The sequence below is a fragment of the Diabrotica undecimpunctata genome, chromosome 3 (genome assembly GCF_040954645.1).
Source record: "Diabrotica undecimpunctata isolate CICGRU chromosome 3, icDiaUnde3, whole genome shotgun sequence".
Taxonomy (NCBI): domain Eukaryota; kingdom Metazoa; phylum Arthropoda; class Insecta; order Coleoptera; family Chrysomelidae; genus Diabrotica; species Diabrotica undecimpunctata.
The window spans coordinates 118,602,396-118,626,188 of NC_092805.1; the positions used below are offsets into that span (position 1 = coordinate 118,602,396).

At 31.8% G+C, this 23,793-nt stretch overlaps 1 protein-coding gene across 1 annotated transcript; it reads left to right on the forward strand.

Moving 5' to 3' along the window:
- The first annotated feature begins 1,649 nt into the window (after window positions 1-1,649).
- On the forward strand, window positions 1,650-10,595 carry LOC140437296 (UPF0047 protein YjbQ). The gene is made up of 3 exons (XM_072526735.1): window positions 1,650-2,057; window positions 2,123-2,259; window positions 8,819-10,595. The coding sequence occupies exons 1-3, from the start codon at window positions 1,898-1,900 to the stop codon at window positions 9,032-9,034; spliced, it is 513 nt and encodes a 170-aa protein (XP_072382836.1). The 5' UTR covers window positions 1,650-1,897; the 3' UTR covers window positions 9,035-10,595.
- Window positions 10,596-23,793: the final 13,198 nt, after the last annotated feature.

Below are 23,793 nucleotides of genomic sequence, written 5' to 3' on the forward strand. Positions count from 1 at the left end.
TTTACATTGAACAGTTTTTCTTTTTCGCCACTGACTTTTGCCCATCATGTCTTCTTCACTTAAACCTTTTTCTCTTAAGTCCTCTGCCACACAATCCTTTCACATTCTCCTGGCTTTTCCTCTATCTCTATTTCCCTCAACTTATGACAACTCTATCCTTCGTCCCAGATAGTTCTCATTTCAACCCCTGATGTGACCGATCCATTTCAGTCTTTGTTCTTGAACCTTTTTTGAGATTGTAGTCACCTCCAAAGATAAAGAATATATTATTGTCACCTCGACTCTCCCCGATTTTTCGATCACAGAGTATAGCAGATTATTGAACTATATTGAATATTGCTTACAATATATATATATATATATATATATATATATATATATATATATATATATATATATATATATATATATATATATATATATATATATATATATATATATATATATATATATATATATATATATATATATATATATATATATATATATATATATATATATATATATATATATATATATATATATATATATATATATATATATATATATATATATATATATATATATATATATATATATATATATATATATATATATATATATATATATATATATATATATATATATATATATATATATATATATATATATATATATATATATATAAAAATTGAATTCATGTAGTACTTATTAATAATTACATATTTCTTTGTAATTTTTTTATAGTAATTATTTATTATTTATTTATTTATTTTCTTCTAAATGAGTATTTCGTATTCAATTTTTATGATAATTAATTATTTACGATTTTATTAAATTGCAAAACCTGTCACTTCGATAACTTCTTTAATTAACACTAACATTTAAATCTCCCGCTATACTCCCATCGTCAAACCGATAATTATCGAATTGTCACTAATCACAACTAACGGTGTTGCCGAGTCTAAAAACATTTTACAAGAGTTCATGAAATTGGAATTAAAAAATTAGGTCATTAAAAACAAACTTAAAACAACAGAAAATATGTTGACTTATTTTTTAAAACAAATTTTCACAAGCATATGACTCATATTATATATTTGAATTTTGATTTATAAAAAAATATTCACAAAAAATTGAAATTTAATTTTTTTAAACTTTGTTTTTATTGTTTATTAAGTTTAATAACTATATAATAGCCTAATAAATAAGTAATCCTAATATTATTGATCTATAAATTTTAAAAGGCAGCGCCTTTACCTTTTATCAGATTATTAAAAATTACCAACATATTTTTGATTAAATAATTTTCTATTTTATAATTGTTGTATTTTATAGTTGTTTACATTTTTGGATTACATTTAAATCCAAAGTGTTCACATAATATTAAAACGAAGAAATGGTTATTATAGTAAATAGAAAACAATAATATTTTAAACAAAAATAACAAAAATTAAAGAAAATTAAGTAAAAGTAATATTTTTATTCGAAAATAGATAGATATATATTATTTTAATATTTAACTAACCTTACATATATTTAAAAGTTGCCGCTATTTTTGTATTTGATACCATAGATTCCGCCCACTTAACTTCTGGGTAAATGGAACACAGAGACCTATTGAAATTTTACCGCGTTCTTATTTGAGATGTGGCAACACTGATTTGTTCATTCTGACAGAAACGTGAAACGAACTGCTGTCTGCTGATAACCGCTCGTACTGCGGCAAGATCTTGTAACCTTTTATTTTTATTGAAACTGTTTTATACAATTAAAAAATCACTCATGATTTGCTCATGATAATAATGATTTTTCTGCGATATAAGTGTGTATCAGTAGTGTTTGTTTGTTGTGATTGCCTGTGAGTACAATACAAAACAGCAAACTGGCGAGCGACAGTGGTGATAGCAAGTCAAACATGGCTTCTTCTGCAAGATTTATCCAAAGCCCTACCGCATGGTGTCAGCGGAAGGTGAATTTAAGGCCGCAGCATCGGGGCGTACATTTGGTTACGGAGGAAATTTTAAGACAGTTACCAGAGTTAAATTCATTTGTCATTGGGTTGTGTCATATTCAAAGTAAGACCATCCTACCTAAGTTGTCACTCCTTTTCTTAACTTTTTAAATTTTTCTTATATTTCAGTATTGCACACGAGTGCTAGTTTAGCTTTAAATGAAAGTTGGGATCCAGATGTACGAGATGATATGGAGATGATGCTAAATAAAATTGTTCCTGAAGGTTTACCATATAGACATTCTTGTGAAGGTCCTGATGACATGGTAATATTGTTTATATTTAATTGTTGTCGTTAGATTAATGCTGGTAGTGCAAATAAAATTGATTCTTTAAATCATGACAAATTTGTCAATTGCACAAGGGTATTTTAATCATTAATGTTTCCAACAAACAACACAGTAAAGAACTGTTTAGAAGTTTATTTCCTTTTTAGATATATTTTTTTTAAATAATCAAGATACATTAAAATTGGTGCAGTGAAATGTCAAATATTGAAATTTTACTGTAAATGGAAATTCACTCTTATAAACACAGTTAGATAGAACCAGAACTATATGTTTGACAAAATATTGTACAAATAACAGAGGTACATAACAAGCAATTAAAAAGTAGAACCAACTTCAGTTTGGGCCAATGCTTTATTGAAATTGTGTAATATTTTTATTCATTATATATTTAGCATGGTAAGATAATCAACTGATATTTAAGTTTTTTGTCTATCTACTCCTGTAAGATGTGCCCAGGATGTCCTGCTTTACATCCTGCACTATTGTTTTCAAAAATTTCATATGTTGCAAGACTATAACTGAAAAATAGATTGATACTTTTTGTAAAGAATATATTATACACTAGTATGTAATAAAGTTCAACTTAAATTTAATTTAAGTTGACGTTTAAAATATGCTAATAAAATTTAACAATAAATTGTAATATCAAAACATGAATTTTATTTGAATCAAATGAGAGTTTATTTAATATATCATTCAATTTTAAATTCAACTGTAGCTTATTTAACACATTTTGTTCAGTTCTACCAAATATGAATACTTTAGAATAGATAGAAAAAAAGATAGAGCTATTTTACATAACCCTAGAAATATTAGATTGATTAAACAGACACAACCTCAGTGCACTTTCATGTGTCAAACAGTGACATGTAGTTCAGTCAGTGTTCCCAAACTTAAAAAAATAAAATCGGTAGAATTTGTTAAAAAAATCGGTAGATTGTGGTGTAAAATCGGTAGATTTTTCAAAATATACTATTTTGTTTAAATTTCATAGTGTTTTGCAATTCGTTTATTTAAGAAAAAATAAAATATGTTTATTCATCTAAATCTAATAAAATAAAAAAATGAGAACCGAGATACTAAACTTAAAACGAGAAGGTTGGCACTGCTGGCACGTTGGCACTTGGCTCCTTGGCTGGCAGTAACATCTAACAGTAACGAAGTGGGAAATACGAAGTTGTCACATTTATATTGGGTACATATACTACATAAATATTAAGGTCTGGATTCTACTAAGTAGACGAGAGAAAAAAAAAGAGGACTTAAAAAACTTTATTTGTCATGTTTATTTTAAACCATATAATATAATCTCAAACTAAATGAAATATTGAAATAGACACCTGCTACTTGTTTCACCTAGGTTTGAATCACTTTCAGAACTTGACGACATAACTATTAAATTATTGTTACGCGTACAATAAAAAATTACGCTACTAATACAATAACACGACGTTACGAGTTACGACTTCACAAACCTCAACTGACTGAAATTTAAATCTTTAAATGAGTCTGTGACTAGGAATCGAATACTTATCCGAGAAACAAAAACTCAAGTATAAAACCTTTTTACAAGGAAATATTATTCAACAAACAAACTACCAAGTTTTTATGTGAGGTGCACTCGGAAGCTTAGATTAACTATGCGTTGTTCCGTTCCTAACTTGACAAATTCCCAGAACCAAGCGGTCGGGATCACAATGAATTTGGATTCATTTATTGCATTATTAGCTTTTATGACATCGTGTACTTTGTAAAGTACCGCTTAGGTATCATTTAAGAATAAATTTTTGAATGTTTTCACACGTTTTCGTGAATACACAAAAATGCTCAATGCAAATTACACGTATCGGAAGAAAAATTGTTTTGTCTATACATATGTACATATTTCTTCTCAAATTTAAGAATAAGTAAAAATTTCTATCTGAATATAAAAATCGGTAGAATTTAAGCCTGTGTCGGTAGATCGGTAGAAATACGTCGAAATCGGTAGATCTACCGATTTATCGGTAGGTTTGGGAACACTGAGTTCAGTAGGCATGTCATACATGCCACTGACTTGTCACTACTTGTCATCGCCTTTGACTGCAAAGGGTAAACATTAGTTTTTCTGTTTTTTCATTTATAAACAATAATATTTTTCACAGCTATTATCAGTAACACTAATATTTTTTATTTTGGTAGGGCAATGCAGACAACTCTAGTTTTGCTATAATTATACAAAATATAATTGGTTGTGGCAAACATATTGACAATTTAAATTATTTGAACAGTTACAAGAAATATTCTATTTTATGTCAGATTAGGAGACTATATGAGGTTTGATAGTTTTGGGTTAGGTTGGTTAAATTATACCAGCAAGTGAGTTTAGATGATTACATTAATACAACATTTTCTAGAAACATATTTCACAATTGAGGCAGCCACCAAAAATACCAGAAAGTACATTTACTATATCTTCTTCTAATGGTGCTACAACTCTTTGTGGGTCTTGGCCTGCTTAATAATGTTCTTTCATTCTGCCCTCTCAGATAGTTTCATTCGCCACTGCCTGATGTTCATGGTTTTAAGATCTTCGTCTACATCATCTATCCACCTTTTACAGGGCCTTCCTCTTGTCCTATTTGCTTGGGGTTTTCATCTCTGGATTACTTTGACAGTTCGATTATTTGGCATTCTTCCTAAGTGGCCAAGCCAGTTTAGTCTTTGTGACTTTACAAATCTAACGATATTTGTGCTATGCAATAATTCATCCAGCTCATAGTTCATTTTTATTCTCCATGAACCATAGCTACAATTGGATGGTCCAAACATCTTTCTCAATATTTTGCACTCAAATATTCTCAATTGCTTTTCATCATTGGTTGAAAGCATCCATGTTTCACATCCATTATGTGACCACTGGTATAATTACTGTTTTGTAGATTCTAAGTTTTGACTCACAATTCAGTAACTTATTTTTCATTAAGTCTTTGTATGCATATTCAAAAAGATGGAGACATATTTGTAGGTATAGTTGTGTACCTTTAGATTCTCATGTCGATTTAACTTTGTGCTCTTTATATATTTTGTTTTCTTTCATTTATATTTAGTATATTTAGACCAAATGCAGTAACTTCCTGTTTAAAATCTATAGCTTTTTGGGTTAATTTTCTTCTATTGTGGCTTATTGGCAATGTCATCTGCATATGCTCATATTTGAGTGGATCTTGTATTAATACAGTTGTTCATATCTAGATTTCTGAGAATAGATTTCAAAGTTAGATTAAAAAATGTTGTTAATAAGGCATCATCTTGCCTAACTCTATTTTAATATCAGATGCCTCTGTCATAGCTCCATCTATTCTCACCATGGCCTTGGCACCCTCCAAAGTCATTTGTATTTAACTAACTTTTTTGGTATTCCTAACATGGATAGCTGTTTTAACATTTTTTGTATATCTATTCTAACAATTATCTATTCTATGTTAAATTCAGCAAATTTTTCATGTATACCTCTTAACATATGTATTTTGTCTATAGTTGACCACTTTGGTCTGAAAACACATTGGTATTCACCAATTATGTCTTCTGAAATTGATTCAAGACAGCCTATATAATTCCTGATAATAACATATAGGTGATATTTTAACACTGTTATGCCCCCATAATTTTCACTGAGTTGTTTGTCTCCCCCCTTGTACATAGGAAATATGATACATTTACTATATATAACCACCAAAAAATTACTTATAAATAAGGTATGTTGCTAGTTTAGTTACCATCAATTGTCCCTGAGTATAATAATAACAATAATTATGTTTATTTAGGAAGCTTACATTACTATATAGATTATAAGAAACAAAAAGCATACTAAATACTGAATAATCATAAAAACTCACTTGAAGTAGAGCTACCATAAAAGTAGAACCCCTTGTGGATATTGCTAATATAAAGTTCCGTTCTAGACTTATATTTAAAAAATTGTTTGTAAGAAAAATACTTAAGAATGGTATGCAACCCACCAAAAAGCAAAAATTGTATATTACTTCCATATACATGTAGGAAACCCAGAGCACAATTTAACCCTGCGTTGGTGTGGTGCCTGAAACTTACGTGCCTGGTGTGGTGGGGTGTGACATACCCTTGCGGCATATTATGACATCTATATAAATCAGTATTGAAGAAATTATGAAAATAACAATGCTACTCGATAGAATGATATTTTAGTAACAGCTACTGAACAATAGAGGGCGGTAAGGTGCTGTTTTTGAGAGAAATTCCGTTTTTTGCATGCGTGGAGTGTATCATACCCCACCACACCAACGCAGGGTTAAGGATGAGGTGGAGGAAGACTTGAGAATGTTGGGAGCATGAAACTGGAAAGCCAAGGCGAAGAATAGGAGAGAATGGAGACGTATCCTTGAGCAGGCCAAGACCCACCATGGGTTGTGGAGCCAATGATGATGATACATGTAGGAAAGTGGATAGTGGTTAAGTGTACAGCTGGAGATAGTCAATATCAAAGGGAGGCTACCATTTTCTTGAAGACATACTTGCTATTGCTAAATAATACCACATGATGAGACAAAAAAATGGGTATTACTAATGATGGTGCAACTGCATACTGCCTGTCGTAATGACAAAATTTTCAACAATTTTTGGTTTTTTGTAAAGTTTGAATCTAATTTTACTATTAAAAGAATTGTTTGGTTTTTTTTTGTTGTGATCATATTTAAGTTACAAAACTTTTAATAGAAATATAAAGTTAATACAGAAAATAATATTTATTGTTACAACTAAAATAAAAAAAGTATAAATGTAAAGGTGAGAGGTACAACTAAACCAATTTTAATATCCACTACACTATAAACAAGTTTTGGCAAAACTGAGGTTGAAAATATTGCTACACCAAATTTCTTTGGATATATTCTATAATTTTACAAACATCCAACTTATTTACTCTACAAATTATGTCCATAAATTACCTGGGTCTCTTTAAGTAACTTGCTTTAGATTTGTTAGCTAATATCATCATTATCATCAATGGTGCTACAACTCTTCGTGAGTCTTTGCCGCGTTTACTATTGCCTTCCATGTTTGTTGGTCCTGTGCTAGTAATTCCCATTGTCGCACTCCCATTTTCTCTAGATCTTCTTTGACTGCATCTTTCCACCTTTTTCTAGGCCGCCCTACAGACCTTCTTCCCTCTGGCCTTTCCCAGAACACATTGTTAATAAGGCGATTGTCGTTACTTCGTATCACATGCCCTGCCCATCTGAGTCTATTGCCCTTTATATATCTGACTAGATTTTCTTTTCCGAATAGAGACTCTAGCTCGTTATTGTATCTGCCCCTCCATTCGTTTGTCACGCTGTCTCTGCAAGGGCCATATATCATTTGAAGAATTTTACGTTCCCACACCAGCAATTTATTTATTTCTCTTTTTGTTAGCGTCCATGTTTCGCTTCCATACGCGACTGTTGGTCGTATTATGGTCTTATATATCCGGATTTTTGTGTCTCGTGAAAGAAGTTTTGACTTTATTAGATGTTGCATTGCAAAGAAAGATCTGTTTCCTGCCATTATTCTCGTTTCAACTTCTCGCTCTAATTTGTTGTCATTTGTGATTGTTGCTCCTAGATATTTAAATTCTTTAACCACTTCGAAGTTGTGATCATTTATAGTAATGTTTTGCCTTATTCGCCATCGTTCTTGTTTTGAGACGACCATGTATTTTGTTTTGTTTTGACTAATATGCTCTCTAATATTGTTAATTATTTTTTCATTTATCCTTATATAAATTTAAAGCAATAAAGTACAAATTGAATAACAACAGGTAGATTAGAATTATAAATTTAATTATTATTAACTTGGACTCATTAGCCCTTTAATTCTGTCAATTTCTTTTTGATGAGATTCCGATTCATCATTTGTGGAAGTGTGTGGGATCTGCTTCAGCAAATCTTCGTAAAACGCTCGTGCCTTCTCACATATGATGCTTTGTGTTAAGGTTCCTTCTTGAAGCTGCTTCTCTGTCACCCACACCATTAGTAGTTTCTCCATCTTTTCATGAAGATAAGTCTGGAGCTTAGAAATTATTGTAACGCCCCTAGCTGGCATTATACCATTTATCACCTCCTTCCGTTTAAGTGCAGTACATATCATTGATGTGGTACGCCCTAAACTAAAAATAAAAAAGTTTCCCATACGGTGTGGACACTGTGGACTGAATTGGACACACAGTGTATATTCAAAGTACGAAAATGGAGGTGAATCAGTGAATTTAGGTATCAATAATAATCAAGTCATATGGCTCTTTATTCGATGTATGCTGTTGTGTATGGACAGGTGGCTTAAGTTTATCGTTATATATATATATATATATATATATATATATATATATATATATATATATATATATGGTTTTTCGTACTTTATTTTAATTTTCATATAATAAATATAATTATTAGATATTTATTTAAATGTGACAACCATTTTCATTACCAAATTTTTTTTTACCTAATTAAGTAAACAAAGGATTTTTATTGTTTTTTAGCCCGCTCACGTAAAAGCATGCTTTCTGGGTTCCAATTTAACAATTCCTATAACGGAAGGTAAGTTAAATCTCGGCACGTGGCAGGGCATCTGGCTCTGCGAACATCGGGACCATGCGGGTTCTCGAAAACTGATGGTTACTCTAAACGGTTGCCTTCGAGACAACGCCTGTACCCCCTTGTCCCCAGTGAGCCCGATGGCGAGTACCAGCAGTTAGGGAAAGCACTCGGGGCATTCGCTGTCCAAGCACTGATTGTCCCGAGTTATAATCTAAAAACCTATAAAATTCACGTCTAGTGAAAATCACAGACTTAAAATAAATAAAATATTACGACAATATGTACATAGTTGTACATTGTAATATACTGTTTTCTTTTATATAGATAAGTGGGGTTGACATTATTTTTACGTGGAACATCATTTTCATCTTAAACGAAAGTTGGGAGAATTTTTTGTTATTTTGGGAGAAGAATCGATTAATGTGCCGTAATATGAGAGTAAAGTCAATATTTTACTAGTACTTACATATTGTTAGACTTATTAAAGTTCATTTTTTAAATTTGTACCATCTACTGTGAAATAAGTGATTCCATCATTCAATGTAGGCAGATCGTTTAAATATCATGTTACATATATTCACACCAAGTTGTTAAATCTCCTACAAAATAGTTTAAAAGTACTTTATATGATTTTTGTAAGTAGCTTAACGATTATGTATGTTTTTTCGTTGCGTGAAAACTGGTTTTTAATTATTAATTAAATGCAATTATGAGTTTTAAATATGTATTTTTATTAACTAATTATCTAATTTTACTTAAAAATGTTAAATGCTATGCTATTTAACATTTTTAATAAATCGGTAGATGATATGGGACAACTATAGTTATCTGCATGTTTTCAGCGTTTAGGATATTTACAGCAGACAATTAGTTAAAAAACGCATAGGTACTGTGTTTTACTGCACAATGCTAAACAAACTTTGTTAGCTGTCATTTTCTGGCATCAAATTCAAACATATATTTGATTTGTGACATATGCTCCTACTGTGCTTATAAAATACTCTAAAGCTAATGCACGTGTTCTGACAGTATGCCATGGATATATAGTGTAACACATTATTTTTTCTTATCTGAGATCTAAATGCTGGAAACACTAATGGGTAAAATGTAAAGAACTATAATTTAATTTGAAAAACATCTTAATGTTTATTGTTTGTGAGCTATGAAATAAATACCTTACTTCACATAAAATATTACTAAATATTAGTTCTTTTAATGAAAGTTTGGAAATGATGTTCCACGATTTAGGTGCTGTGCATTTATTTACTAGGTAATAGGAGTGATAGTAGATCGAAAGCAGTAAGGATAAATAAAAAATTGGATTGTCTTTAAGAATAATTCCAAGTGTGTTCTAGAATGTAATTGGCGAAAAAAATGTTTTTAATTTTTTTTCATACTGTACGCGGTTTGTTGAAATTTTTCAAGTAGACTGTGGTAACGTATATTAGAGCCTCGGAAAAGGATTTAATAATAAAGACTGTTGTTCTGAACGAATAAGTCACTAACCGTTTAATCTCATTTATATTTTTGACGAAATCGAAAATATGTAGTAGAACTACATATAATTATTTATTTTTTAAGAATTAGACGGTTTAGTGATACTCAGAATTGCAGAACACATTGTATTAAATTTGGTAATGGCAACATTACTAAAAAGTAAAATTGTAATCTTTATTTTGTTTTCGTTTTTTGTTTTGGAATTAAAATTATAAGTATCTGTTTGTTTTTTTTATTTTATTTTATTAAGTGTAAGGTGGAGGATGGTATTTTATTTGACAGGAAAGTCATATTTTCTGTACATATCACAGAGTAGAGCTTTTCTTTTAGATGTTTAGATTATTTTGTTTTTTTTTTTACTTATAATATAACATAATATACGATGTTATGATTTTTCTTAAATAGATTTCAGAAATGTTAATAACTGTATACTATAATTGTATAATATTTGTTGAAGTGTTTTGTTTCCTTCCATTCATTTTTATCAGATTCGTTGTAATCTATACATCGTAGATGATGTGTATTATGTATTTCAATTATACATTTGTTTTTACTATTTAGGTAAAGTCTGTCTCAAAAGTTTTTACGCCTTGGGTTTGTATCCTTTAAACGATTTATTTGGATTTGATTAATTTAAAATTAATAAGGAACCTCAGGGGGTATGAATAGTTCTTGTTACTGTGTGCGTTGCATAATACAAGTATAATGTATAGTTTGTCATTGTCGTATAATATTGTCTATAAAGGATATTGTAAGCAAAAAACTACTGAAATGAAGAAAAACGACGAAATTTACAGCCTCAACGTTTGGACAACCCTTAACAGCAAAGATTATTACTTCTTCTAGTGCCAACTCCACTAATGAAGGTTGGCTGTAATGATTGCAAATTCGTCTCTATCTACTGTTTTTCTTAAAAGCGTCTGTGTGTTCAACCCGGTCCTGTCGCAAATGTTTTCCAGCCAGATTGTCCTCTACAAGGACCCCTTTTTTCTTCGGTTTTACCCTTCATAATCAGGTGCAACAACTCACACTCATAATTTCTAGGTATGTGCCCCAAATATGCTGTTTTCCTCCTTTTAATGGTGGTCAAAGTCTCTCTGTCTCTTCCCATTCTGTGCAAAATTATTTCGTTCGTAATATGATCGGTCCATGGTATTTTCAAAATTTTTTATAAAAATCCATATCTCAAAAGTTTCCAGCTTTCTCATTAAGTCAACATTAACAGTCCAAGTTTCGACACCAAGCTTCATAAATTGAAGTTGGACGAAGATGAAACAACTATACATATTAGCAAGTATAAAATGAAGTATTAATGTTCTACGTAACTATATTTCGGTTTTTTAAGCGTAACTGATTTTGCGGTAGGGATATAGGGAGGAGTAACACCTAGCGGCAAACCCCTATCTCTTGCCGTACTGCGCATCCATAGGTCGATCAGATACACCAGCGTATTCCAGTCTATGTAGCAGATCCATTTATATTTTAAATACTACGTAAGCCTTTTTGTTATCTAGTCAGGACCTGAAGCATCTATCTGCTAGATCATCTACAGTGAAGCGAATGCGATTCGGTCACCTGACCCACTTTAGGTAGTCCTGTAATACACAAATATTGCGCATTAATTTTTTTCTGACCGAACGAACTCTTAAAGTACGGAGAACCAGATCTGACCAATCACCTATTAAAACTAATCAAAAAAATAATATTCTCAAGAATGGAGATCAAGCATCCTAATACCTCTCTTCAAAAAGGAGACAAATCGGTCCCGGAAAATTACAGAGAAATTAATATATTAAACACAACACTAAAAGTAACAACCAAAGTGATAACAAATAAACTGAATGAAATTATAACACTAGCAGAAGAACAACGAGATTTTAGGTCGGGAAGATCATGCACCGACGCTATATTTATAATGAGGCAAGTGATCATTAGAATACAACCGACATATCCTTGTTTCGTGGACCTTAAGAAGGCACTTGACCGGGTCAATTTAAAAGACGTTATCCACTTACTGAACGCAAGAGAGATACCTCTAGAAATAATCAAAACGATCGAAAATATCTACCAAAACAACACAACAAAAGTAAAAGTAGAAGAACTAACCGACACTATTGAAGCTGGCAATGGGATGAGACAGTGAGATTCCCTGAGTCCTCTATTGTTCAACCTGATTATGGATGAAATAATAAAAAAAGTAAGAACTAAAAAAGGATACCAAATGGGAGAAAAACAACTATGCAAACGACGCAATACTACTCTCAAAGTGAAGATGATTTACAACGTATTCTGCAAGAATTTAATTTAACCACCAGAAAATTTAACATGTTAATTTCCCAAAAAAAAAGTCAAAATGCATGGTTACAACAGCAAATTTACTAAGATGTAAATTGGAGCTGGAAGGTCAGATAATAGAACAAATGATGGAGTTTAAATATCTAGGCATCACATTATCTAGCTACGGAAAGCTCGATACTGAAGTGGAAGATCAGGTGAATAGAGCCGCAGGCTGCCTGAATGAAACAATATATAGAAATAAAAATATCAGGAAAGAAATAAAAGGCAGAATTTACAAAACAGTCATCAGACCAATAATGACATACGCGGCAGAAACAAGACCTGACACAGAGAGGACAAAAAGGATATTAGAAACAGCAGAGATGAAATCACTTAGATAAATTGATGGTAACACACTATGGGACAGAGCTAGAAGTACAGATATACGACGTAGATGCAAGGTGGAGAACATCAAGAACTGAGTAAGAAATAGAAGAAAAGAATTGAACGATCATATAAGCCGAATGACAACAAATATAGTAGTAAAGACGACAAGAGACGGTTCCTCAATAGGAAGGCGATCAGTAGGAAGACCACGAAAACGATGGAACGACAACTTACTGGAGGCACATTGAAAAACAAACAGAGTCATGTCTATATAAAAAGAAGAAGTTTCTCTCTGAAATTAGGAAATATAGATTAGTACATATCCTGTTTTTTTCTTAAGCTCAAATGAGTCCTGTTGCCCCAACGAAGACTAACAGTTTCCTCCATGGTGGTTTTAAGATTTCTTCTGGTTAAATCGTCAGTTTGCCATTGAATTCCCGCCTCATATAAGGCATATCTATACTATTGCATTCATAGAATACTTTACCTTAGGGGATAATTCTTTAATAATGACTGACGAATTTGACAAATCATCTTTGGGGTACCTGTCTACCTATAGACGGAGTAAGGGAAAGTGGTGACGAAGTTAATACCATCCGTGTTATCAGTTAGCAATTCGGTCCATGCGTTAAAATGGGATCATCGTTTCAATTTATTGCCGCTAAAGTTAAAATCGTCGCGTATTCTCTGAGAGAAAAAACTATTGTGTTAAATGTTCATGACTCTCTTGTTCATCAACCTTTAACAACGGTTAATAATGTAGTGACTATGTGCTCCGGTATGACAGGTGTTAGTGAAAATACCGTTTGCAGATTTTTAAGTGAAAGAAAACAAGGAAACATTGACCCCAGAAGACATGAAGGAAAACAACCAATGGAAGTTGATGACTTTCATAGAAACGTCCTTCGGAGAAAAGTTCATTCGTTCGATTTAAACAAGGAGATTTCTATATTGGATACAATATTAAAGGCAATGAGAGATAATAATTTTTCTCACTTTGGTCGCGATAAGTTATGGAAATTACTTACGAGAGGATATTATTTTGAGTGATTTCAGTTTGACCACTTTACCTGTTGTTTACAGATTAGTGATGATTTGCATTTGTAATGAGCTGCCAGTTGCAAACAAATAAAGTAGAGCGAGAGCGATATCAATGATTTTTGACAATGTAATTGATTGAAACATTATTTGGGCAAACATTTTAACTAAAACTTTTTCCGGACTAAAGCCGACATTTCCAATTTTGCCTGTTGTTGGATATCTTTGGAATCGACTATACATACTAACTACAGTTGAATCGTCAAGACTGCCTCTTGAACACAGCACGCGAAGTTTCTTATTTTCATTTTATACAAATTTATATATAATTATTATAACAAAAAACTCTCGCCCATGTGAATATAACTTTAAATATACATACTTTTACAAGTTAATACTGAAATAACTTCCAAAAACACCAAAAAATCAGTTAAATAGGTAACACACGCCGCACGTGCATGTAAGCTAACGATCTATCAACGAGAAAAATGAGATAGTAGTATTTCGGTGGCCATTTAAGAATGTGAAGAGTTAACAGGAAATATTGTTTTTTATGACAAATACGTAGATTTTTTCTTATTTTAACGACTCATAAATCACCCAAAAGTGGAGTTAGCAGCTTTATACTTTTCAACTGTCATGTTCTCAGTTGATCCGCGAGTATTTGGTTATACCTTATTCAAAGCTATCTTATATATATCCATAGGATATTTCCTATTAGCTATTGAGACGCGCAGTGTCTGGGATGAGGAATTCCTTACCCAATCTGCCCTGCGCAGTGTAGAACTCTCCCACGCAGTCTCAAACTGACACTGAAAAGGAAATTACTACATTATATTTTTAACTGGATTGCACCTCTGATGCCCTATAAATTTTGGGTATGGTAGGATTTTAATACTTACGTGTTTATCTAATGATAATGATAAGAAAATAAATGGTTTAAAACTGGAAAATCCAAGATGAGACAGACTTTAAAAACAAAATGGATAAGCTAGTATTTGATTGACATTTATTACCATCATTAATTACATACTCATTGATAAATGCTTTTGAGTTATCGAATTAAAAATAATTTTTAAAATGCAACTTTTACTAGAGAAGACAGTTCTCGTAAATTTTTTAAACGAAAAGCTCTACTTCTAAATAAAAAAAATGCATGTAATATTATTTCTCGTACCACATGCGGACAATAATTTGATCGGTATAGACGTTTTTATTTCGAAATTTTCAATGTGTGACAGTTTACTTGATTCAAATGTACATATAGTAACATTACGGGTTGTATATAATGTGTGTTATGGACTGAATATGTCTGTCTTCCTCTATCCCTCTAGCAATATTCAAATAGATCACCAGCTGTATTTATTTTCAGTTATTAGATATGTGGCAAAAGTGCGAATATACCAAACTAATAAATAATTAAACACTTATTTGAACGTGTATAACATTTTTTAAGTTTATATATCTTATTATTATTTTTTTTAATAATAATGCGTTATCCGGGAACGGTGTAGAGTGAGTATAATACAATCGTTTTGTTACGGATCATGCGTTTTTGTCATATGTATTTTTTTATATAGCCATTTTTTATTAGCCACTTTCCCAATGTACCGTTTTTATTTTTTGTTAATTAACCCTGTATAACTTAAGGGACTCACAAGAATAGCAGAAAAACAATTAAACCCTCATTGACAGGCAGGTCACTCGTGGCAAACAAGTTTGATAAGAATCTAGATACAGGAAGAACTAGAAATTGATGAAAAACATTCCTAAGAAGTACAATACAAGTAAAAGTCAATATTGATGATGCAATTCAGCGAAAACGTATGCATCAATATTGTAAAATATATGTGCAGGTGTCTTTTTTAGTGAAGATCTTGTGCTATTGACATACAATGTTCGATACAAATCCGGCTATAAACTGGTCTTTTATATATAATTTACATTTATACGAGGCTTGTTCAATTGAAACACGTATTTGGTCCAGAAAAATTAAGTTACATATCCTATTATTTCAGCAACCATTGTATAGCGTGGGTAAATATGTGAAAATCGCAAGGCGTTAAATTGGGACTATAGGGTCGATGATCTAATATTCTTTATTTCTTTCATTGTATATTTTCTTTCACTACTTTGGTAACCTAAGACCGAAAATTTCCGTACAGAAAAATAACACTACGTGAGAGCTTCCCTGGACGTCGTCTTATGGCTTGATGCAGGTTGTTCAAGGTTTTATTATACAGGTTTTGATCTGAACTCTAGATGCTCTAAACTCTATAAGGAAAGATCCTTCATGGTTGAAAAAAATTTTTATTTACCACACTCTGTATAAATTTGGATTGTTTACAACAAACGCCATTTTTAACTCAGAATACTTAAAATTGCAGTCAAATACAAATGATAGGAACTGATCAGTGTGACGTTTACAAACATAACTAACATTCCAGTATGTCAGTTAAGTCATTACAATAGTTTCCAAGGCTATCCTGACCAAAGATGAGTTTCAATTGAACAGTCATATAGATGGAATGGACATGACTCCTAAGTCAATAATCCCCAAACACACACAATTTATATTTTTGTCAGTTGTATAAATATCAGAATTAACAAGAAATGTTATCACTCTCATCAACGGAGATGACTTTACTTATAATGGGTCAAAACACATGAGGGAGCAGGACTAGGGGTTAGTGGTATTATAATACCAATTGTCCTCAAATACTTCTTCAAAATTCTACTGGTATTATTAGCAATCTATTTTTGTGCTTAGGAGTGTCCAAAAGTATTTCAAAATCTTTCATGAAGTTAGTCCATCCTACTGAGAAGTTGTTTAGGTCAAAGTCAAGTAAAAAACGTATTATAAGCTTCTCCATACGCAAAAATACTTTCAGAGCTTCAGCAATCTGAACTCACGAGTGATTACAGATGTTTCTCACTGGGCACTGCCCACGCAGATATCTCTAAAATGGGCAAAGTGCTCAGAATGACAAGTCCAGATCTTTTGGATTAAAACATATATTTAGGATATATATGAAAGATAATACAGTGTGGAATGGTCTACTAGAATAACTACCTCGTTAGAGTCAACAATCTTCAAGAATAGTTAAAATCAGTTAATAAATACATGGTCTTTCTATACCATGCTCTGTACCATAACCTGAGAGCATGGTATAGAAAGACCTCAACACAGCTATTTCGTAAAGCAACCAACAAAGTCATCATAGCCAGGATGATCGCCAACGTTCGGAACGGACAGGCACCCTAAAAAGAAGAATAAATACATTTTCTTATCTGTATAATCATTCGGAAATCATTGTTTTATTTAATATTGAGTAATAGTTCAATGCAATTTTTTAATATTTCTCAAGTTGTAATCTGTGTATGTTTTTTGAACGTCCCATTAAATTAATTTAAATCTTAATCTTGTAAAAATATTAATAGCTAAATTATTTAACACACTTAACACACACGTTGCGAAAGCATTTGTTAAAAAATAGAACATTTTTCGTCTAAATAATCCAAATTTTTCTAACATACAATCTACGTTTCTCGTTGAATTATTGATAAGTTCGCATGATAGTAATAGAGACATTTTTTATTCATTCAACTTAAGTTTTAAATACATTTTTCCCGCAACAAACCCCAAAACACATATTTCGGGATCATATCGTTTAATATGACATTATTTTTTAACAACTCCTTGTCACGCCATGTTACCGTTCAAATATGCACCCTTATTTTTTGTTATTGCGAGGTTGAATTGAAAATAAATCACTAATTACGATTTCATTTTCATTTTGGCGTTTGTCAAACGATATTCTAAAGTGTTTTTTCACGAATCGAAAAATACTAGTAGTTTGTAATTGGAAAACGGAATAGAAATTAATGCGTTTTACTTTGATAGAGATGTTTTTATTATTAAATTCGTGTACGATTTTCCGTCAAGCATTCCTATTCAAGTAGGGATTTTGTAGTTTGAGTCCCACCGAAAGTTTTCGTTTCAATATTCATTCCTGGCAAGAACGTCGAGGTTTTTTTTTTTAAAAATATGTATATATGTGTACAAAGTTCTCTGGTTGATTTAGCCTGAATACACGACAAAACTTTATAAAACGGTAGATAATAATAATAGTTGGTGGATAACGGATTGCAGCAGATTGTAAAAAAGTGTCGTCTGGCCTCGTAGAACTGTCTGTATATTGCAACGTGAAAGATTCTTCTTGTTTTGATGTAGACATGACTGTCTGTTTTTCAATGTGCCTAAAGTAAGTTGTCATTCCGTCGTTTTCGTCTTCCTACTGATCGTCTTCCTGTTGAGGAACCGTCCTATGCCGTTTTTACTACTCTATTTGTTGTCATTCGGCTTCTATGATCGTTTTATTCTACTCTTCTATTTCTTACCCAGCGCTTGATGTTCTCAACCTCACATCTGCGTCGTATATCTGTGCTTCTAACTCTGTCCCATATTTTCCATTGTTACCATCAATTTTTCATCTCTGCTGTTTCTAACAATCTTTTTGTCGTCTCTGTGCCAGGTCGTGTTTCTGCCGCGTGTTTCAGATACAGGAACTTAAACCTTTTCCTCACTACACCATTCACGCGCGCAAACTGGATATTTTTCAGTCTTTGCTGAGCTATATCGCCGTTTTCGTGAATACTTTCTATTGGTTCTTTTTTTTTCATCTTCGATACTATGAACTGTAGCAGGATTAAAATTCATAGTTTTTGGGGGATCGGGGGGCTACGTTGTTCCTCGTACTTTTTTCTTCCTGCCCACTCCTGTCGTAACAGAAAGTTTATGGTCACTTCCCATAGAACCCCGCATGCCGGGGAAGGCTAATGAAACGACAACTTCTTTCTACTTCACCAAGTGTTTGGTCTATGTTATTTCAACGTGGATGGGGAGTGGAGGTTTGCTGTATTTTACATCATCTTGGCCGGCCAATTAAGGCAAGTCTTCACATCGTTAAGTATTTCCCAATTAGACTTTGACTTACCGATTCTATTATCGTATTGTTTCTTAACTCCTATAGTAGTCCAGTTATCAATATATTTATCTGATGAAAATACTTTTTGTTGACATTCCCGGCATTAGTGTACGCCAGAGCCTTGTTTGTTGCATTAAACTGATTCGTTTTAAATTCCTACTTCTCCATCCAAGCCAATCAATCTATTTCCGCCTCATGCCAGCTCGGAGTTGATGTGAGTCTTTGTGCGGCTTATACAAACTTACTTATAATCTCTAAATCAAGATAGAAAGGTTCTAAATCACCATTGTTGTAGGTAATACTGTCTACTAACTAACTAGGTATCTACTAACCAACCGTAGGAAACTATCTTTTTAAAAATAAGCTCGTTTAATTGACTATTACTCATTGCAAATGATTGATTTTATCGTGCACATGACTGATAGGATAATTAGTACTGTTTTAAAATATTCCATAAAGAAAATTGTTCTTTTCCATTTTTTTCTTATATATTAAAAATGTCGATTAGCGCAAGCGGATTCTACATTATTTTACAATGTAGTTAAAAACTTAATTGGTTTTAGTTATTGTTTTTGTCTAATTTCAACTCACTCTAGTGATAGTTTAATTTTTTCGGACTAAAAGCTACATATGTTTGAAATCGGTATCAACCGTTGATTGACATATTGATAGAGTTAACTATACTCAAATATGTTTGCTTTGCTTATCCCTGTTTTAACGTAGGTATAATTATTTTTACTGAGTCATTCCAGCACTTGCGATGCGTATGTTGCATGTTTATATCACCTTTTACATGGTCTTTCTTATGGCAAATCACTAGTTTTCTAATATTTAAATCTGTATATTCGCACATTTTGTCAAATATGTATGACAACGATGCATCGATTAAATTAATATTACAATAATTATTACACGTTTTAAGAGTTGCTTCACAATAAACCACTATTGTTTAATCGAATAAAGGCAAAACGCAAAGTGTTGATTTTTTAGGCCAATAGATGTTACAAATGTTTAAGTGTAAAAAAACTATTATTCTTTTAACAGATACCAGGTGGTTATATAGAACATTGTCAATATTACTTATCGGTCCTTCTTATATTGCTAATAAATTCGTATCCTTGAAGAATTGTAAAATAATTTCCTAAAGTCACTGTAAAAATTAATCCTTGAAGACTTTGATAAACAATATTTTCAAGATATGTGACTTTTATGTTGTAAAATATTGCATGCTATCTCCCGAAAAACATTCTCACATTGTTTTTGAAGTCCACTTTTTTATATTCTTTCAATTAATTTAAGTTTTAAATTAATTTTTTGGCCATATTGTCTTTTGGATGAACATGTGTATACCAGATCATTTTTCCCAATCTTTCTATCTAATGTTTGTATAATCACACTCGTTTATCTATATAAATTACTTTTCGCAATATTTACACCTAAAAATTTTAAATTATTCTAAATTGGCAAAGATTTGCAAGGATTTCTTTGCTTTGTATTTTCGATTCAGCATAAAATCGTTAATTTTTCAATTGCTTGTATCTAGAGTATATAGTTAAGTGGTAAATTCGGCAACATTGATGAGACTATGTTCACTTTCAAGTTTTAAATGTTTGGCCGTCCGAAATTAGAATACATTGATAATAGGTTGCCAGTCAAAAAGTACCCGCAAATATTTTTAATTCAATTAATAGTAATTATTTTTAAACAAAATTTTTATTTCGGTTCATTTATTTTTTAAATAAAATACGCTGCTCATGACGTATATTTTTTTTTATATCAAATTAAAGCTAGCTAATTTTTTCTTAATATGCTAATATAAGGTTGCCTGAGAAAATGGTCGCAAATTAGGGTTGCCATCTGTTAAAAACGGGAGGTATGAAAGATAAAGTAAAAGACAGTTATCGCGCAACGCTACTGGTTTGAAGTGCCAGTTAAGCATGCGACCGAACAGTCTCTAGAGCTAATTGACGACACCATCTTTGTTTTCATTGTTAATTGTGTGTCTATCTTACATCAAGTAAGTATAGCAGCGTCTCTTTTTGGTTGGGAGAGAGCGGTTGTATCACTCCCCTGTTGGGGAGTGATACACGGTGAAGGTTGTTCCCTTTCTGACAGGTATCATAATAATTTTTTTGCTTATTTAAAGTACGCCGTAGCGTGTTTAAATTCAACTTTCAAAAACGCGCGTGTTTTAAAGTTATACTCCATTCGCTTAGCTCGGGCATATTTTGACAGATTCATTGTCGGAAACCTACAACACAACAATTCCTACTTCTCAGTATTAATAGCTCAAGTATTCTACTATTGCAGACTTCTTTCTTTAAAAAAAGAAGAATTATTCTAAATAGTGGAAGTGTATACTAAACCCATCAAATTTTGGGTAGTATATATTTAAAAAATATGTTTTAGTTGTTATAATTTAACATAATTATTTATTATATGGTGCAGATAAATAAATATTGATTGTCGGTAATTCGCAAAGTTCTATTTTATTTACTATTTAGTTTGTTTACTATTAATATTGGCTATGAGTACGTGTGCTTGGTTGTATAGTAATTTCCAGCCACTTTTAGTCTGTCAAAGAGTAACTAACTTCGCAAAAAAATAATTACTAAATTCACTAGACAGTTCGGACTGGGAATAGCGAACCGAGTTATACCATGGCAACATCAACAGTTTTAAATATTTATCTGACCTGACAGGAGTACATAACTTGTAACGTCAAATAAATAAAATATTGCTAACAAATATTTCAAAAGCTTTATTCAAATATTTGGAAATCTTAATCTTTTAAATTAATGTGAAAAGTACAGTTGGTATTGTTTGAAATATTTATACTTCCGTTTTTTAAATCAGAGGAAATGCTGTTTAAATTAATACTACCTCGGAAGCCAATGTAATTGTACTTCCATTAATGGCACTACCAATAATGTTTGAAACATTCTTCTTTTAATCAATATACGACCAATAATAACAATTATTCTGATGTGACAGATTGCAAATTAATTTTTGTTTTTCTCATTTCCATAATAACGAAAGGTATACTGATGTACATCACAAAATCAACCATTGTACACCATAGTTCTTATTTCAATTTTTTTTGGTAATAATACATGATTTCAAAGTATCAATAAAAAAAAAATAACGTCAAGTATTCGTGGATAACTGGTCTTTAACACACTTGCTCTATTTCGAGCACTCCGGCGCAGCCGTGTTTTAAAGTCCTCAATATCCACGTATATTTTAATATACTATTTATATCACCATTATATATTGTCGTATTATGTCAATATGTATATACAGTGTGGAAACCACTTATGGAATAAAATTGTTTGTGTCCTTATTTTAGAAAATAATAAAAAACGTTGGGATACCTTAACTTTTAAATTTAAATGTGCGCTTTTTAAACATAAATTTGAATGTACAGCGTAATCCACGCAAGTCTGGCATAGTCCATAATCTGTATTTTAAATGAAACATCCTGTATATTTTTATGTTTTTAAAAGCTCCTTAGCAACCTGATCTCAACGAACTATATCATGTAGGGACTATTATGAATAATACAAGGTGAAATTTTGAAATTAAGTATAATTTTCTTCAAGACAATTAATTCATAGAATACCCGAGGTAATTGATTGGATTACATTAAAATAAATGCTCAAAATGTTTTCCACCTTGTTGTTGGCAATAATACAGTCTCCTATAAAACTCGTCCCGAACTTTGTTTAAAGTTTGAGATGAAATATTTCGTATTTCGGTAGTTATCCTTTCTTTGAGGTCTTCAATGCTAGTTGGTTGTGTTGCATATACTTTGTTCTTGAGATAACCCCACAGAAAAAAATCCAAAGGCGTAAGATCTGGCGACCTAGCTGGCCACTCAATAGTACCCCTTCGTCCAATCCATTTATTGAAGAAGATTTCATTCAAGTAATTTCTCACCATTAAAGCATAATGGGGTGTTGCACCCTCCTGCTGGAACCAGACAGTTTCATGCGGTAGGGTCGGATCTATTGGATTGGTATATAAGTTAGCCAACTGAGGAACAACATCGTCTCTTAGCATGCTTAAATATTTTTCCGCTGTCAAATTACCATCTACAAATATAGGACCAATAATATGTTCTCCTATAATACCTGCCCAAACATTCAACTTTTGAGGATACTGAGTGTGTGTCTCACGCATCCAATGAGGATTCTCCGCTGACCAATATCTACAGTTTTGCCGGTTTACCTCTTCGTTCAATGTAAATTTTGATTCATCAGAAAAAAGAATTGTGCCAAGAGCTATTTCATTTGTGTTAATTTTATTAATCATTCTTCGCAGAAATCTATTCTACGACATGGATCGTCTTCTGTTAGCTCCTGCACAAAAGTCAATTTATATGGATGAAGTTTTTCTTCATGGAGACACTTTAGGACAGTTGTGTGACTCACATTATTTTGACGTGAACTTGACGTTGGCTTCTCTGCGACACTTAACAAAATACACTTCGGTCACCTCATCTTCAATGAAGTTCGGTTTTCTTTTTAATGGTTTGACATGTCGCAAGTTCTCTGAATTGTGCATAAATTTTAGACACAGTACCTTGTGCAATATTAGACAACTGAGGATACCTCTGAATAAATAAGTTTGCTACTTCAACTTGACTTCTACAATTCTCCCCGTAACCGATCATCATTAAAATCTCAATTTGGTGGGTCTCAGTTAAATATTTCATTTTTATTTCTGCA

Bases quoted from the DNA above. Each gene is read 5' to 3' on its own strand.
- LOC140437296 (XM_072526735.1), top strand. From the start codon at position 1,898: ATGGCTTCTTCTGCAAGATTTATCCAAAGCCCTACCGCATGGTGTCAG. The intron at 2,058-2,122 runs GTAAGACCATCC...CTTATATTTCAG, and splicing joins TGGGTTGTGTCATATTCAAA to TATTGCACACGAGTGCTAGT. The intron at 2,260-8,818 runs GTAATATTGTTT...ATTGTTTTTTAG, and splicing joins GTGAAGGTCCTGATGACATG to CCCGCTCACGTAAAAGCATG.